Here is a 19,067-nt window from a genome sequence, read left to right on the forward strand (position 1 = left end):
CCAACTGGTTTCTTTATTATTTTTAAATTCGAGCTCCGGTTCAGCCTTTTCTTTTTTCAAAGTAATAACACCTTTGTGCTACTTCCATCCACACCTGCATTTTTGAATGATGTTTCACCCGTGAGGATGCTTTACGTAGAGGACATTGCAATGGGCATGTGTATGAATAGTAGACAACCGTGTATCACCTGCTGCTCTGGTCATGTGGAAATCTCCACAGATGTGCCTTCTGAGGAGAGGCACATATGAAAGCAAGAAGCACAACCCTGGTATATCAAAACATCACTGATGAAGGCTTTGCCTCTGAAAATTAGCGAGTGGGAAGGGGGGTTGGTGACCCGATTCCAACAGCACTGCCTGTGAGGGAAGTAACATGAGTCAAGTGGTTTCTGCAAGTTTCCTTGCATCCCTTTCCCAGCATATCTCCAAGGGTTTTCACCTCAGGGACCTGCAGCTTGTCTAGCCCTTGGGAGGAAGTTATTTCCATCACCAACCATGCCCGAGGCAAGGGGAGCTGTGAGGTGCCCTGCCTTGTCTCAGTCCTGACGGGTCTTTCCAAAATCCTAAGAGGCTTATATACCCCTGCAACAATCAGGCTTTATTGTGACATTAACTAAAAATAACTTCTTAAATCAGGAAGATCAAGCCAACCAGCTGATAAACTCTTTCCCTGTTCTACTGTGCGGTTGGGCTTGATAGCCCCAAAAACTGCTGCATCGGACCAGTCTCACTGGCCTGGCTGCGGGCTGCCTGCCCAGGGCACACGTGGGCTGCCGCCGGCCTCACCTCGGCCTCCCCCGCGGGGCTGCCGGCCTCACCCAGGGCACGTCAGCCTCACACGGGTGCTGCACCTGCAGCTCTGCTCAGGGGGACATCAGCTATCACTGAAAACAAAACAAATACCGTGGCCATAAGTAAAGGTGAGGTAGCTGGAGAAGCAAACCAGCGCAGAGCAGGGGGACAAAGCCTTTCCCTTGCAGTGCTTTCTAACAGCTGCTCCTAGGTGAACCATACTTCATAGCTCTGCCCGTCTGAAGATTTTAGAGATACGGAGTCTGCTTCCAGGAATCAAAGTCACCCGCAGCCTGTGGCCATCAAACACAACCTGTGCCTTGCAGCGTGGGGCCAGGGAGAAGGAAAGGCTCCCCTTGCCAGGGGCCGAGGGACGCAGCCAGCCTGGCAACGCTCTGCTGGAAAAACCTGAGGAGAGGGCCAGCAACAAAGGGGGTTAGAGCTCATCTGTAACTTGGTGTCCTTAAAGCATACTGAACTACACCTGAGGTAGGGTGTAACAGTAATGAGGTAGGAAACACCTGTGACGGACCCTGTCACCACTCCTTCCCTGAGGTGCTCCCCGGCACCACAGGCACTGCCAGGGAGAAGGTGAGTGTGGGGGCCGGGAGGTGCCTCCCCTGCCCTCCTGATGGCTTCTGCCTGGTGGCTTGGCCGTGGATCTGTCAGCCCCTGCCCTGGCCTGTGCCGGCCGGCACTGTGGTGGGTCTGGGCCAGAACCTACAGCTCGATTCGTCTCTGCTCCTGTTGAGGACCACGAAGGTGCATATTGAAGGCAGCTGCCGCCGCCCAGCTCTGCACAGTGAGTTGGCATAAGAGGATATTAAGAACATGTGCGTTCTGATAGTTTGCCAAAAATGATAGCTGGTTTTATGTTAAAAAAATGAAATGAAATTATTGTTTTTTCTACTAGAGCTTTCTGCCTTTTCCCATGGGGATACAGGCTCCTTGGCTTTCAAATCCTCTAATCTGCAGAAGTGACCAGTTTGGGGTCTAGACTATGCCCTAAAATAGAGCTCATCACACATTTTCCCAGCATCTATAGGGCCATTTTACTTGGCGTCACGAAATAACTAGGATTTTTCTCTATTTCTGGGAAACATGGTCTGGCTTACTATATTTTTACATTTCAGTGAGCATTTTAAATGTAAAAGGACTTAAATTCCTGTTAAACTAACACAGTATTGTGTTATCACCAAATTGAAAACCCAAGGGATGAGACACCTGTGTTCCTTACCAGAAAGTGTGACATGAAATTTCAGTATTTGGTTGTGTTAATGCACCTTACAGCACATGATTCTCATGTTTGGAAAAATGGATCACCTGCCCTGCAGGCTTTATTTCTTGATAAGCCTACAACACGGACGATTGAGCAAGTGACTTGTAGAAGAGTTGTGGTATAAAATGGCTGCTCACGAGAGCCACGACCGCGCAGAGCCCCTGCAGCGCTCAGCCGAGGGAAAGCAGGATGCAAGCGGGGCTCTGCCGCCGTGCTGGCTGTGCCCCCCGCGGAGCCACACCGGCCGTAGCCCCCTGCGCTCACACACGGCAGAAATTTCAGCGATCCAAAGAAACAGCCTAGGTGTAGACTGAGCAGGCTGCAAAGTCAGTTCACGTCCCAGTTGGGAACGTTTCTCCCGTTAACTGGGCGTGATTCATTCCTTCAAAACCAACCTGTCTTTCTAAGATGCACACTATGCTTATTAAATATGGTAAATAAGGTATTCGCACTTTTGTCTTCTAAAATCCTGTTTCACATTTTTAAAGCTTTTCCTGTGCAATTTATGTTAATTACTGATACAGACAGAAAGCATTGAAAGATATTCTTGGCTTCTTTTGTAATGGTTGGCTGCTTTTCTATTGTATTTATGGCAACAAGCTCAAAAGCTGAACTAACCTAGAGCAAGCACCTTTGCCAAAGATCATGGTGTCCTTTTTTAGTGTAAACATGCAGCAATTCATGGGAACATTGAGTGACCTCCACAGCCGGTACAGAAAGGAGTCTTAATTCACTTGAAAGTACTTTGGTAATTGGAATACATCCTTCTGCCAGTATAATTGAGGAGCTGATTGGTTAGACTTAGCACGGGTGTATTTCATTTAAAATTACTGTTAATGGCTCTTGGGTGCCCTTAGAAGGGATTAGAGTCCCGCCTGAATGAAAAACATTAGCCATTTATTTTTGTTGGTAGTCATTGCTTTTGTCTTCTTACAAAAAAAACACATCCAAAGGGAAACACGCAGCTTATCTGGATTTTGGGTATTTTTAAAATGGGATTTGAAATGGCATGCTTCACGCTACCACAGCCACAAGCTCCAATCCCACCAGCAGGCTGGGAGGGCTGGTGGGCTCAGCCCTTGGTGGACTCGGTGGGGTGGATGGAGGGCGTGCAGCATGTTCAGCAGAGCATGGCTCGGAGCTGGAGCTGTGTGCTCCAACCAAGCTCATCTGAGGGCTCTGTAGTCCAGACATGTCCGTGTGCTCGCAGCACGGCTGGGGAAACATCAGCATACTCCATAAGCAGGTGAGATCGCTGCACAGCGGGAAGCCCCTTAAGAAACCTTTCAGAGGGCCATTCACAGACCTGGGCGGAAGAAAGGTATGAAGCCTGAGCTTCATCAGTCTATAGTGTTCCTCTAAATAAATTGACCAGCATACAGGATGCAACTGATTCCTAGAATGAAACAAATGCTGTTTGCAAGGGCCTCACGAGAAGGTAACAAAGATTAGGGCTTCAGTGTGCCTGAGCCAGGAAGCTGAGCACAAAGCACTGGAAACAGAGGCTGTGAAAGCAGTGACGACTGCGAGTCCTCAATTACCACAAAACAAGTAGGATGCCTATCAGCAGGGAAAATCCACCAAAAAAACCCCATATCTGGGGGCTCTGGTGGCACCCTCCAGGGACATCTGAAGGAAGCGGGTAGATAGCAGAAGACATCAGAGAGCTTTAGGTGCAAAGAAATTTTGCTGGGTGGTGGTGATGCGAATATATCCTTACATAAAACCACAGCTTAAATAGTTTGAAGTTTGTTATTTTTTGCTGTTGGTTGAGGGATGCTTATGTTTAGTCCTGAAAAGCACCATTTCTTTTCTGTGATCATGACAAATTTGTGCTTGCCTTGGGTGAGAAAAAGGTCATGCTGCACATTGTCCTGCCTCCCCTGTTACAGGTTCAGTAGAAGGCCCTTCCTTGAGGAATTTTCAGGGAATGCCATACGAGTGTTTCACCCAGGTTCCAGCTGTGATTTGTGACACCATTTTGTTTTGGCACAGGTCCTTCTCTCTGCCCTCCCTATCCCCCTGTAGTTCAGACAAACAAGCACAATTAATCTTACCTTCAAAGCAATGAAGAACCAAGTTGTATGAAGAGGTTCAGGTTCTCCCACTGCTGAAGCCTTTCCTTAATAATTTTTTCTCATCTTTATTTAAATGATCCCTGGAAACATTTCCTGACTAAATGAACTGGGAAGCCAAATGTCCAGGTATCTTTAAGTGCATCAGCACTTATCAGGTGAATATTGTTGTGGCTTTTTAGCTAACACAATTCGCTTTGCTGGGTAGTTTTTTTCCAGAGGAAAAATCAAGAAAATGTTTTTCTTTACCCAGATGTTATTTCTTTGCATCTTTCACAAACAGCTCCTCTCCTGAACACAACAGGAAAAAACAAGCTCCACTTTTCACAATTTCCAAGGCACTCATTCAGGTCAGCCTTCCCCTGTAGGATACGTCACATTTGAGTAAAACAGTGGTAACACAAAACCCATTGCAGCACAGAGGATGATTTAGGAAAGTGGACCTCCTCATAGCATCACCTCAGCCTCGGCTCAGATCGGTGCCTTCTCCAGTGTCACAGCATCTTCATTATTGACACATACAAAAGGAAATGATGGTTTCAGCTGAATTACTGCATGGCAGGATCTTTGACACCGCTTATTTGTTTCACTTAAATAATCACCAACTAGCAGGGCTGGCTTCCCTGTGAGCAGCCAATGATTATTGCATGAACTCATTAGTCTGTTTAAATGGAAGTTCACATGTGCTGTGCAGAGACGCGTGGGTCTCTGTAGCATCTGTATCATTACAGAGCCTGAGATGTTACAATGGCAAAACATCTCATTTAGGCAGGCTGCTATTAGCAAAAATTCGTTTCAAATAATGAGTAAACTCATTTTACTCTTTACACCCTTCCATTAACACATCTGTTAAAAAACAAAACAAAACACCCAAACCATTTTTCAGCAAGAGTTATGCATTAAGGCTGAATTTGGATGTAGCGTATACATCGGAAGTCATTCCACTCAATCCAGAGGAAGATCGTTGCATAAATAATGAACTGTGGACTAAATAAAGGTACCAGTGCAGGTGTGCTCAACTGAATGCCTATTTAAGTAGGGTGTCTTAAACTTTGACACCTTGTAGTTCTTCAGTGTCTCAAAAGCTCCTTAAGATTATTTTCTTCCGTGTGCTAGCTGCTAATAGAACTTCTATTTTAGAGAAGTCCATGTATTTTTTATTGACCACATGCTTTCCACTATTTTTTAATACTACATGGAATGTTTTAATACTAATTTGGAAAAAATCTTCCCTACAGTCAATCTCAGCCTTGTCAAACTGTTCCTAATGTGCACACAGAGTACTGATAATGTCTAAGAGATCAATTTGCAAGACCAAGGACGTTCAGAAGTCAAAATGAAACATCACTTTCAAAACGTACTGCGTTATGTAGAAATAACGTGAAAAAGCATCATCGTTGTTGGCATGGTTAATGCTTCTCTGAGAGCAAATTAACGCTGAAGTGCATCCTTAGCAAGGGGGTGACATCCAGACCACTGGACCAGACCTGAATTACCAGTGCTCCCTTAAAACAAGAGGGGAGAGAGGTGGTCTCTGCCACTGAAGAACACATCATGCTGCCCAGCCATCCTGGGGGGCGCCTGTGCCCCTTGGCTGGGGTGCAAGTCCAGCTTCTTGCCCATTGCACAGCAGGTCAGAAGGCAGTGGGGTGGGAAGTGGGACATGTTAAGGATGAGGAATGGATCACCTGAATGATGGAGTCAGTTCCTCAAAGTGGTGATGTGCCCTGTTGGTGCAGTCAAGCAAAGGCTGCACCAGGCCTAGCCAACGACTCCGCTGTGCACTGGCAACAGGGAAGAGCCTTCTCCCCCGAGACCGGGGACTGCAGGGTGGGTGGCATCCTGCAGTGTGCTGCATCTTACGCCTTGGGAGTCAGATCTGGCACATCCACGTTTGGCAGAGGAAAACTCCAGCTCTTGGTATGGACACAGCAGTGAGCTCACACAGAGCCTCTGTAAAATCTAGGGACGTATCACTCTCAAAACCTGGCTATAAAATATATATAAAGAAATCATTACCCAATGTGCAGGTTGCTGTGCTAGTTGTGTCTCTGCTCAGATATAACACAGCACAGTGCCACGGCCTCTGCTCCCACATCAGCACTTACTGTGTGTATTGATGCTGGGAGATCAGGAATACATTGTGATTTATTTTTCTGGGTTTTCTACACTAGCAATTTGACAGTTTCTAGTTTTTTATTAAAATCATTACCTTCCACATAAGTTAAAAATAAATAAACATTATTGTCTCCCATTCTTTGAGCCTTGTAGAGAGTTTGAATTGAAAACAAAATGGGAAGTAATTCCCCACAACTACCACCACAATATAGGTTTAAATTCAACAAATAAGCATTGGGTGTTGTCTCTAACCTGGAGCTGCCAACTGGCTCCACCAGCCTGGTACTGGCAACTGCAGATGCATGTCCTGTACAGCACGGTGCTGTTTGTAGCTTCACCTAGTGGTAACTGAAGACTTAAACACTTCTCATACTACTACAAAGTAAGCACATCTCTAATTTATTGGACATGACACGCACATAGCTAGGCAACACCTTTACAAAAATACTCGAAAGCTGTTGTTTCAGATGTACAAATATATAGATGCAAGTTCCTCTTCACAAAATACAGAAATCTTATACAAGTCTGTTTTAAAAAAATAAAAATAGCAACAAACCATGAATCATGTCTATTGTGATCTTGAATGTTAAATACAGAAAAATACTATCATCAGTCCAAATATGTCTCAAACTTAAGGATTATTTGGCTTTCTACAGAATTTTCCATTGAGTATTACAAAGCCTCTACAAAGTGCTAATGAATTACACATCCAAGTAATCCTTGGGAAAGAAAGTGTATTGAAGTCAGGGGAGGGAGGGGAGAATAAACATTTTACAAACATGGGAACTGAGATGTAGAGATTGTGTGAAATTCAGAAACCGCAAGAGATCGTGCATTGCAAGAGTCCCCAGCCTGGTTTTTAACCCTTAGGTTGTGCTTTTTTCTGTTATGTAGTTTTTTCTTAAAATTAATGGCAGTCTTCAGGGAAAGCTTTAAGGATACTTTAAACGAAAATTTTCCCAAAGTAACATTTTCAGAATTTCAGAGGTTTGGATTTTTCTTGTCTTAATGTCAGATGTTTATAATCTTGTTTTGTGAGCAAATAGACATGACTTGTATTACAGAGCTTGAGAAAGCGTAGCCATTTCTGTCTCCCCGTAAAATATAAGCTGGCTGTAGCCATCGCTGTAAACTGTATGTAACAGCAAACCCAATGCTGATGCTTTTGTGTAAAATTATCATAAGAAGTGAAATGGCTGGTGCACAACATGACTGTATCATAAGCCGAGCTTTCAGATACAAAACATCTTTAAGTGAAAAGCCTTGTCATCCCCAGCTGGCCAACATGTGATAAGTCCCAAAAGGAGATATTCTCACCCATTGTGCGTAATGCCAGCATGACAGACACCAATCTGACTGTGGGGACACGTCTGTCACACTCTGACTCCTTGCATATTTCAAGTCATGTGAAACTTTCTAAGATTCTGCTGTCACATTTCTTGTGTTTACCATTTTTGTTGAGTCTGTTGTATTTTGTCTATAATAGAATACCCTTACCCAGACCAGCAAAATCCACATTTTACTGTTACAAATGTTGCTGGGATCTGGAAAACAGTGGGGAACATATTAATTGCTCTACAGACATCTTTGTTGCTACTCTGAAAGGGAAGTACCCCGTTTCAGATACAACGTCTCCAAATATTTCTAACAAAAGGAAGGAACCTACTTCTAACAGTCTGCCACCTGCTAGTCTGACATTTCAGTTCCTTCACTGAACATTTAAGTTGCAAGCCTAACTTTCTGTGAGCTACGGGTGACAACTCATCCACTCAAACTGCTTTTGATTTATGAAGATGCATAAAGTGAATTATGGTATTTCTATAAACGCATTTATGCAAAAAACCTATCCTAAGCTGCCTCTCTCTCACACACACGAAATCTCTTACACAATGGCTCGTGTTGGACATAGGGGTGCTACCATAGTGGCATCTGTGTACGTTTACATATCTGTGCCTGCATGTGTGTGACCTTTTATGTATTTCAGCTATGCATGCATGGTGCTCCTCAGCTGTCAGAAAAAGTGCTGTGTGAAACACTCGTAGTGATGGCTTTAACTTTATGTTTAGATATATTTGGTAGCAGTTGCAATCAACTGCCTTTCAAATAGATGTGTCCATTTGGGGGATTTTATAGACTTTGTGGAATTTTTGGTTGTCAAACATTATATAAGACTTCTTGGAGCTTCCTTTTATTGGAAATGACTTAGAGATGCTATTAACTTTTAGTGTAAAATCAGCCTTATTCAGGCACTATATAATATAATCATATATGCCTTTGAAACAAAATTTAGTTTTAAAACTGCATAGTGATTGCACATTGCTGGGCGAGCCTTATTCAAGTACTACAAGTAAAAGCATTTACACAGCTTTCTGAATGTACATTGCCATGTGTACGTCTGTTTGGTTCTTTCCTTATTCAAGCTCCATATAGCCACAATGGACCTGCCACAATAGGTTTTTTGGATTGTGCTATGATGAGAACATTGTTCTCAGCTGGAGGTGTTGCAGCTTAGAGTCTCAGACTGGACATACACTAAATATCCTGTGTTATTGGTTTAAAAGCATTACGCTGTATTTATCTAGTATATGAAAAATCGGCATATGGGAAAGCTGTACATCCAAGATGATATCAGCAACTTACACTGATGTTCACAGAAGTCTCACCTGTATAACACAAAGGTCTCCATACTGGTCTGCCCAGTTATTTCTGACTTGATCGCAAAGATATTTATTAAGCCCACTAGATGCTTTTCACCCAATCTAGTCCCTTATTTGCAAGTACACAGTCATGGAGTTCACTGATGCAGAGTTCTGAATTCCTGTCAATTAGATATTTCTTTTTCCTCAACACAGCAAAAAGAGATTTTAGTACTAAACTGGCTGGGTGGATATTTGAGCTGTGGGAAAATGCAATAGAGTGAGACTGTTTAAATGACACTGTGAGAACTTCCTCGCTGATATGCCTGAATGCTGAACTGGTGGAACTATTGTACCTGTAGAGGCGAAAGGGTAATTTAGTTTTCATGGTCAGGAAAACATGATCTATGGCTAGAAGACTTGTGATGGTATTTTTATAATAACCATACCACACACTGGCAAGAAACTGAAATGTTGCCAATTTTAAATGATAAATTAGAATTAAATGAAAGCTCACCACTCCTTGATATCCTTTATATTCCTTAAATACCTCATATAGAGCACTGGGGGCCCAACCCAGGAAAAAAATGCCTAGATGCGAGTGAAAATATACATCAAGGGAACAGCACTGCTCATGTACTTGAAGTTATGCAACCACTGCATTAGTTCCAACAGCACTGAAGGATTATTTTCTGAGGATTATTTTCTCTTGAAGTTAAACATCCAGCTAAATTTTAACTTGTTATTGTTATCCATGCAGCCACCTTTTACTGCATGTTTCTGTCCAAGCATCTGAGAAGCTACAGTACCATTCAGTATGCAAATAACATCAATCTAATAAATTAAGAGTGCTGATTGGAAAAAACCCCACCAACAAACCCTCATAAATTTTAAAACAAAAGCCACCTAAAATATGACTTTTTTTCCTTTTCATCTTCCAAGGGGGAAAAGAGAACTAAATTACAAACAAACCCTCTGTTCAAGTCAGGTCATCATGACACAAAGCGGTACAAACCAATAAATCCAGCAAAGCTGACAGTCTAGCCTGGCAGTGTGCACACAGGCTTTCGAGCTATGGAAAGTTGGGAGGGCTTCAGATGCTGGCTCTGGGGCTGCAAGTTGACTTCTTGGAAGGAAAGAAAGGTCAGCGTGCCACAAACGGCACGTAAGGCAAGAAATGCGTACTTGGGGGCCTATTCTCTCCTGCTCTGGGGATAAACCAACCTTAAGTTTATGCAGGTAGGAGAGTACAGGAAGGAAGGATCCCTACAGATGTTACTGTTCATGTACTGGTATGTCACTGACAACTGAGACAAGTGTTTGGTTTTAGATAGGAGCACAGAAAAGCAGCTGACCTTCCCAATAAAGATAATTGAGAGAGACATATTACTGTACTGTAAAAGAAAAAAAAAGCAACAAAACTAAGGTACTAATGAAGCATTGACAAGTCAGGAAATACAAACTGAACTCTCAGCTTCTCTATATAGATGTAACACAAGAAAACATAAATGCATTGCAGCTGAAGGAACAGCTGGAGTTCAAAATTACCTAAGCTTCAGTTTATTATGCACACATATAACTGGACTATTCCAAAGTGCCATGAAATCAATTGAAAGTTTCTCAGACTACATCTCCCTTCATCAACAAACCAACACCCCCCCTTCCCTAAACGCTGGCCAAAACCCTCAATCCAACTAAGATCTTTGAAAATATGAGCCAAGTGTTTCACCTTTTGTATTTCTTTGAGCGCAGCAGGTACAACTGCAAAGCAACTTCTCGCGAAAGCGCAGGACAGCTTGCCTGGGCTGGAGGCCTCCTCTTCTCTGCACTGCATTGTCACAGCTCTCCAAATACAGCTGGGCTGCCATAGCCAGGCACATCAACCTCCAAAACAGTCTTTTAAAACTGTAAATTGCGATGCCTCTACAAAGCTGAATAACGACAGTAGAGCTCAAATGAAATGGTTGACTTCATGGGTTTGTCAGTTTGCTTTACTGAAGTACTGGCAGAAGACAAGGCAGAAGGCCTTGGATCAAAAATCCCTAAACTGTACAGAACAGGAGAGGCTTAGCCTCAGGCATAGCTTGCATTATATAGCTAAGATTAAGAACTTTTAATGATAGTTCAGACAAAATTTTTTGTCTGCAATATGCAGACAATGGCAAGCTTTCTATTTAGTACAACAGGTCTTATACCTTCAAAATGTAATCAGGCACATCATAAATGTCAGAAAACAAAAAAGTCCAGTCACTGAAGCCTCTTATTTCTAGTGTGCAAAATGCAACATAAGAAGATCCAGCATTATTATAACTTGTTCAATATACTGAGAAGCACTACAAGGTATTTCATTTAGACCTATTTGTAAAGCTCAGGTCAAAAAAATACCTTGATCTTTAAACAAATATTAATGCAGAGAAACACAGACAACTAAAAAGCCTCGTACTCTCTAAAAAACTCCAAGAAAAATCTGGTTTGCTGATGGCTCTCTGGACGTTGCTGCAGTGTTAAGAAGTCAGAGTACACGAGATTTCTACAGGGAAGGAAGCAGTCTTGTGTTTTCATCAGTGTTCATGGCATCTGTGTAATCCAGAGCAAATGATGGTATCAAAATGGAGACTAAAGGCAATTTTATAAACTGGGCACGAAGCTGGAAGTGCTCCAATTAAAACAGATTTTTCAAGCTTCAGACAATCACATAATGAACACCGGACTTTCAAATTGATATAGCAGCCACATTCAGCCAAACTTGCTCTGTCTGATGCAGTGCATTTATCGTGACCATGAAGTTCTGGGAATTTTTTAATGTGAGTTAGAGATCTTTAGGAAATACAATTTCAAGTTGTTTTTAACCTTTGACATCTATTCCCAAGACATCTCTTCTTCCTTTTTGATTATGCCTTTGAGACAAATATACAGCATTTCAGACTGCCATATTTATGGGACACAGTGACATGGCAGCCACTTGGAAGAAATTTTAGGGATTGTGAGTAAAAGGCAGATGTTGGCTGATCCGGGGCATTCCTAAGGCAAACATACTGCCTGCTTGGTTTTCTAATTTCAGAATTAGGGTGTTGAGGAATAATTTTTAGTGTGGGAAGTTTTTGTTAACAATTTAATCTAAACAGTAACATAGTCTGTTTATTCAATGGTAAATCATCTGGCAATGCTTAAAATTCCCAAAGAATGCATGAAAATATCGTTGTTACACAAAGTGGAATGGCTGAGATAGACTTTTTTCCTAAGCTCCACAATTACTGAATGCAAATTCAAAGAAAAATAAAGAAAAGAAAACTTCAATATGTAGAAATGAAGAATTTTGTGTTATTTATTAAAATATAATTGCTTTAAGGATCACCGTTAAAAGTCAGACTGTATTGAATATGAAACAAATTGCTTGTCTCCGGGCAGTTAGAAATGACAAACCTAGTCAACTAACACAAAAGTCTGCTTACAGCATTTTATCCAGGGCCACATCTTTGTACCAGCTCTAGTGGGTTTAGTACTGTTTTTTGGGAATCTCGGAAACATCTTTATCCCCAGTCATAATGTGGCTTCTTCTTCATTGGTTTTATGAAATGATGAAGTTAGTTGTCTACATTTTTTTCAAGAATCAGGATGTAATTTTTATGAACAAGTAATTACACTTTTAGCCAGGGCACCCTGATTTAGTCAGAGATACTGAACTTAGGTCTCATGGGCCTTTGTTCACCTGACAAGGATATGTCTATATAGATCAAACTATACACCAACAGCATGCTGTCACACCACGGAGGTATCCAACATGTAACGGGGAAGAGCAAAAGCGTATGGCCAGCAAGTACCCTAGTAAGACTCACCATTTCCTACATTGTTAGAAAATGTAAGTATCATTTTCAGTGACTGGCAAAATTTGTCATATTTTAATAGACTCACAATTTTTTCCGGAGCTTTATCCATTTCTTTGTTGTTTGAATATATCAACAATTTTCTGCCTTAAATGCATGAGTTGCTTCATATCCACATCAAAGGAACAAACACCACATTATAATTTTTCAGCCAAATATTCATTTTCATAGTAAAACATGACATTCTTCTCAAATGTATAAAGCTAATTTAGTCTAATTCCTCTTTTACAGTTACCCCAATTATAATGGCATGCCTTTAAAATAAAATATGCAGTTCTGAAATTGTACTAAACTGAGCCTGATGTGTATCAAAATGTTTGTCGTCATATTTTCCATTTCTTCTTGCATTTAATCTCACTATAATTTGATGTTAATGGCTGTTTGAGTATTCAGCACTGGAATTCAAAACATTATTAAGAGCTGTAGTCAGTGAAAACGTCTCTATTTAAAGCTTCTGAAATACAGAATTTTAAAGCTGATGAATTTAAGACCATAGCTAAGTGATTTAGTTTTTATAAGTGCAGAACTTTTAAGGAAAATAATACAAACCAAAGCTTAGTGGGTTTGCACACACATTACTTCTGGTGTAACAGACACTGAAATTTTCCTAAGCTTTCTGATTTTTGAAGGAAAGCTGCACTGAATGGTGCAGAAAACAGTATGCTGCACTCAAGAGTTTCAATGCAGTATGAGCACAAACAAGAATATGAATGTATACTTTGTGCCTAGCACTTCAGTTACTCATGAAGGTATTGCAGTGACATCTACTTAATCCTGGACAGCTGACTTTGATATTTCTGTGAGGCAGATTAGTTAATAAAAAGTGAAATACCTGTGAAAAAAATGTGGGCAATGTTTATTTTAAATCCTCAAAAATCTTGTACCAAACACGTGCCCACATGTACCCATGCACACAATGTACTAAAGTTAAAAGTTTACACCATGTCGTATCAGAAATTTGAGCACGTGTAGTATGTAAGAAAAATGTATAACTGTTCTTTGAACATTGTCATTCTTATGCATAACTAAAAAGCAACCTAGCCAAGTTTACAAAACATTTTTTATGACTGTTGTGATTTTTGCAGTTAAGGAATCAAGAACTCACAATATGTACATCAAGCTTAAATGGCTTGTGTATGTTACAAGTATAAAGCAGTAGGCAGGGTAAGTATGACAAATATACTGAAGTCCTGACATTGCAAAATCTTGACCAAAATAAACAAAAAGTGACCCAGAAATCACCTCTATGATAAAAGACATTTCACTTTTTGTGAAAGAGAAGAGGTTTCACCATCCCTGCCAGAATCTTGGGTAGCTGAGCAGCAATCACCTCTGACATCATCTCAGGGAATTCAACACTCAGTGCACGGGACTGGAGAAATGTGTTCAGACAGAAGAGATGGAGCTGTTTCACTAGCTGGATTTAATAAAATACAAACACGATAAATCAGGCTAACAGTAATGCAGTCAGATAAACATGCTGTCAATCACTTATACATCCATCAGCTGACACTATTATATACCTTCCTCTGTCATTTGTTGAATCAATAAGGGTACATGTCATTCCCTATTAAAATATCCTCCCATGACAGAAATCATAAATATAGGTAAATGGTATGTCATATAAAAACAGCGCCTCACTTATATTATAAAGTAGTATCATCCTCACTCATGACATGCACCATGAACAATGGCAATTAATAAACAAGTCTTTCATTTTATTCTCACATTCAACACACTTCAATGCCTTGTTCGCTAGATACTATTCTGACACTGCTTTAAGGGACAGTAATTACTATTTACTTGGGAGTCTTTCCTACTCCAGGCTTTAATGACATGCAGTCTCTTCAGTCTGATGATCTATCTTTTCCTTATATCTCACATCACTTTACCAGCCCAAGCTGAAATAGGGACCTGAATGAAGATACTCTACAGACCAAACACTACCCTGACCATCACTTTACTGGGTATTCTGCAGCAAGCCTCACTCACTCACTACCACTAAGGCTGTTTTACTTTAAGTATTTGAATTTAAGAGATTGACTCTGCAGCCCAGTACTCAAAGAGTTTTCATCTGGATGCTGTGACAATCAGATTGCAAATTATTACTCCAGGTAGGGCAGGAAGACCTTTTATCCCACACAAGACTGATCCAAACAGGTTCCTTGAGCACTGGGCTACTATGAGTAGTATACTGACCAGGACTTGTTTTTGCAAGTAGAAGGTACCTGACTGAACTCCAGGCAAAAGTTTAGCACTGACAGTCCCAAGTGACAACTGACTACAGTAAACAGTTAAACCTAAGCTCCATGTCCTCCCCTCAGAATTTTCTATTGTCTACCTTAACCTGTAAGGATGTTTTTCACACTCTTCTCATTTTTCTTTTGCTGGTATCTGAGACGACGTTAATAGCTAAATGGTGAATGTGAGTTCTGTGGCTAGCAGAAACTCATGGAGAGGTTATGGATCAATAGACTCCAGACCACCTGGTGAACAACATAATTATCAGTCGTTACCTCTCTTAACTCCCATAAATGGGATTCTCAAAGGTTGGTGGTTTTTTTTTCCCCATCAGAAGGGGGAATTAGTGTCCATTAAAGGTTTTAGATTTAACAAGTTAACTTATTCATGAGCAATTAAATTAAAATGCAGATTTGCTGAGTGCAGAATACAAGCACACAAAGACCCCGTCCTTCCTTGAACTCCCTGCAAGCTCCTCACAACCAGCACGGAACTCAAAAGCATTCTTCTTCAACTGCCTTAGTGCCACTTCCCCAGCACTTGCTAAAAGCACCAGGTATGGCCCTGTACCTCTGCTTTTTACCTCTCTTGCAGAGATACACAAGCCATTACACAACAACATTCAAATGAGCAAAGGTTTATATGAAATGTAATTCCTCAGTGTTAATGGATGTTAGGTCAACAGGATACATGCTTGGACTTTCAGCAATGTGGAAAGGATTCAGCTGCATCTTTTGAGACACTTATGGATCCCTATGACATCACCACTAGAGTTCTCAAAGATTATTCAATTCCCAGATATATAGACAGGCACCGAAAAAAATGGCATAGAATATACATATAAAAGTAGTTTAATTAAGATTGCAGAACCAGTCTTGGTTGTCTTTCTCTAATTCTTTGTGGCCTGACTGCAACTTGACTTGCCTATTCTTTGTATTATTTAAATATTTTCATAAACATGTAGACACATGCACACGCACATACGCACTGCCCCCTACCAAAACCAAAACTGTACTAATTACAGAAATAATGAAACAAAATGGTAGCTTTCAAATGCATGTTTCTCAAATACTTCTATCTTGTACACCACGTAATACAGACAATATATATTGATGCTGCATATATAGCTATCTATTCACACAAATATACACACTAAAGAAAGTGTAGGAGTTTTTCTTTTGTTGTTTAGAAAAGCTGACTCGCCATTTTCCATAAAATTGCTTTTAAAAATACTAGCCCCTTCTTACATAAAACCCAAAATACATTAACAAGTAAACTTACGTCATGCATGGAATCCATCAGTTTTGTAAGTTGATAGAAACGTTGCGAGTTGGCCACAACTCCTTTCTGGCGCAAACCAATTGCCTTCACCAGTTCCCTAATGTAACTTGTTCTCATCTCATCAAATTGGCTTTGACTTCTTAGACCTTCCAAAGGAACTAAAAAGAAAGTAACGCTTGTGTTGCAATTTATTCTGAAGGCAATGTGAGAAATTCAAAGACAGGAGTAAGTTCTAGTATTTCACACTTTACAGTGGAATTCATCATTCTAAGCCAGGTAATTTTTCCCATTGAACAGGTACTCCAGAAACAGTGAAACAGTTAAAATTAGATATACCAGCAACTATCAGTCAATTCTGCTAACTGCTGATGTCTAAAAATAGCCTTAAGCTTCAGCTATACCTGTCTGCTGAAAAGAAGATGGCCAAAAGAACTACTCCTGCCCTTGAGGAAAGATGTTATGGACTGGCACTTCTGAGGGTCAGCCCTCTTCATAGCAGATTTATGTTAAAGATCTAGCTGGAGTGTTTCAACATGGAGTCAAGGAATGAACCAACAACTCTTAGGCAGTGTAGACTGTATGACATCCAGGGCTCAAGCCTCCTGTTTGGAGCTCTTTCACTTAACAGAATAGATGCATTATCAGTTTTAAATGTGAACAGCTTCTTAGAGAAATTAGCAGAGAGGAGCAAATGGTTGAACTCACTCTTCTCTTAATGGGCTGCTATCAGGACCAAAATGAGGACGCAGGGAGAACACTGAGAAATGAGCCTATTAGTGACTGCTAGTGATAAGACCATATTTGATCACCGGTGACAAGTGTTGGTAGCATTGTAAGGGAACAGGCGTAAGACCTAGACTCTAATTTCCTTGACATGGCTGAGTGTTAACAAACAAGTCTTATAACCTATGCTGTCAAAGGCAACTAAGAAATGAGAAACTTGAAGAAATGAAGCTCAAAAAAATATTCCCATCTGGCAATCAAACCTAAATCCTTGGTTTGCTGTAATAATCATACTTTAAAACATTGTCCTGTTTAAAAAAATACTGGTTTTGAAAGCTGTTACATTTCTTCCCTTTTCCCTTCTCCCTTACCAATGCCATTTCACACTGCAACATCACATTTAACATTCTGTATTCTGATATAAGCGTGAGGTAAATCCTTCCCCTCACCAAACTTTAGACATTTTACAGTACAGGCATATCCACCTGGGTTAGTTACCACAGCTACCTGTAGTCTTAGCGGGAAAAATCAGGCAAGTCTTGTGCACAAGGCACATTGAGTTTTAGCAGTAACCTTAGAAAAAAAAATTAATTATGCTGTAAAGATGCTTATTTTTCTCCATGGACTGTAAAAGAATGCCATGTGGACTAGCTCACATAGTTAAATAAGCCACCTGCTAGTTATCTAGGTATCTAGTACATCTTCAAACTGGTACCAGACCATGACTAACGTTGGGCCACAACAGATTTTGTTTGAATCTTTCTTTACAAACCCAAGAAGCTTGGTTCATAATGACACTGACCTATTCAATATGGTAACACCTGACTTTCAGATGATTTGTCACTTTCTGGAATTAAAACATAAATACATGTGTGTACTGACTCTCTGTACAATGCACTGTATTGTTCAATACGTAGGAATGGAATTCTTAAAAGACAAGACACCCAAAAAGGAGACTGCTGCACAGGGGTCGGACCTAAACCTATTCCCTGAAAAAGAATTAAGTAGCAAACCCTGCACTGAGAGCAAAACTGATCTCCATTCTGAAACTATAAAACCCTGTTTTGACATCTGTTAAGTCAAGTATTGCCTGGTTCCTCAGAAAAATGTAAGAGGAAAGGAGACACTTCAGGCAAACACATTAAAATTAAAATTCCCTCACCTCCAGCTGAGAGCACGCTGACAATGCAGAAGCTCAGATCTCTGTTCTACCCGACTTAAGCAGAAGCCTCCTATTTAATAGGAGACTGCCCAAGAAAGGAAATGATCCAGTTTGCCAAGGTTGTCTCTTGTTTATTGATTGTCTCCTCAGACAACTGAATGTCTGGGGGAAGGAGGGAAACACGCGTACAGAAAACAGCAAGTTTAAAGACAAGTGTCTAAGCACTGAGCTAGTCTATGGAAGTCAGGGTCTGACACCTAACTAAAACAGAATTCAAACAAAACCAGAGAAAAGAAATTGTGACCACTTCCACAGAAAGTACATTTGTAATACTGTATCTAATAACAGTCCAGCTTTTAGGGATGCCATGTTAGCTTTCCTTTGGCAGCTGATGGAGATGAAATGCTGGATGAGGTGGGTTTTTATTTTGACTCAGTATGGCCTCTCAAGTCCAGACAGACAAAGGAGGTATGTGAAAGCGTGTCTGACACATCTACATCAAGGGGACGAATGGAAGGGACGAGTTCTGGTTTGCGAGGAATGCAATGTGCTTAGGAGTAATACAGGCAGGAATACTCACAGCAGCGAAAAGTTATGTCATGGAAAAAAATAGCTGAATTTTCAAAGCATGGATGGTTCTGGATATGTCTTAACAGCAGATTTACAGGTATCTATGAAATGTTTTTCATACAAAGTGACATTTTGATGGAATTTAGGGTTAGGTGGATGCTATCCTTGACTCATATCTCTAAAACAGCAATTAAGTCCTTCCTTCCTTAAGTCATTCCCTTGTGAATTAAGTTAAAAGATCTCTTCCAGCAATGAGCGACCTGTTACCCTAGAATTCTACAAAACCAGTCACATTCCCATCTAATC

The 19,067-nt window shown here is 40.8% G+C and overlaps 1 protein-coding gene across 3 annotated transcripts in view; it reads right to left on the bottom strand.

Annotated features, from left to right (window-relative positions):
* Window positions 1–6,647: 6,647 nt before the first annotated feature.
* PGR (progesterone receptor) overlaps window positions 6,648–19,067 on the bottom strand; it is an 88,499-nt gene continuing 76,079 nt past the window's right edge. For 2 of the 3 annotated variants that reach the window (XM_080376484.1, XM_080376485.1), the window contains 2 exons: window positions 16,307–16,464; window positions 6,648–14,201 (listed from right to left, as the gene is read on the bottom strand). In XM_080376484.1, coding sequence (XP_080232610.1) covers window positions 14,046–14,201; window positions 16,307–16,464 — 314 coding nt within the window. In that variant the 3' untranslated portion in view covers window positions 6,648–14,045. Of the gene's footprint in view, window positions 14,202–16,306; window positions 16,465–19,067 lie in introns of those variants that run through there. The other variant, XM_080376486.1, reaches the window with a different exon arrangement.

The sequence above is a fragment of the Falco punctatus genome, assembly GCF_963210335.1.
Source record: "Falco punctatus genome assembly, chromosome: 2".
Taxonomy (NCBI): Eukaryota; Metazoa; Chordata; class Aves; order Falconiformes; family Falconidae; genus Falco; species Falco punctatus.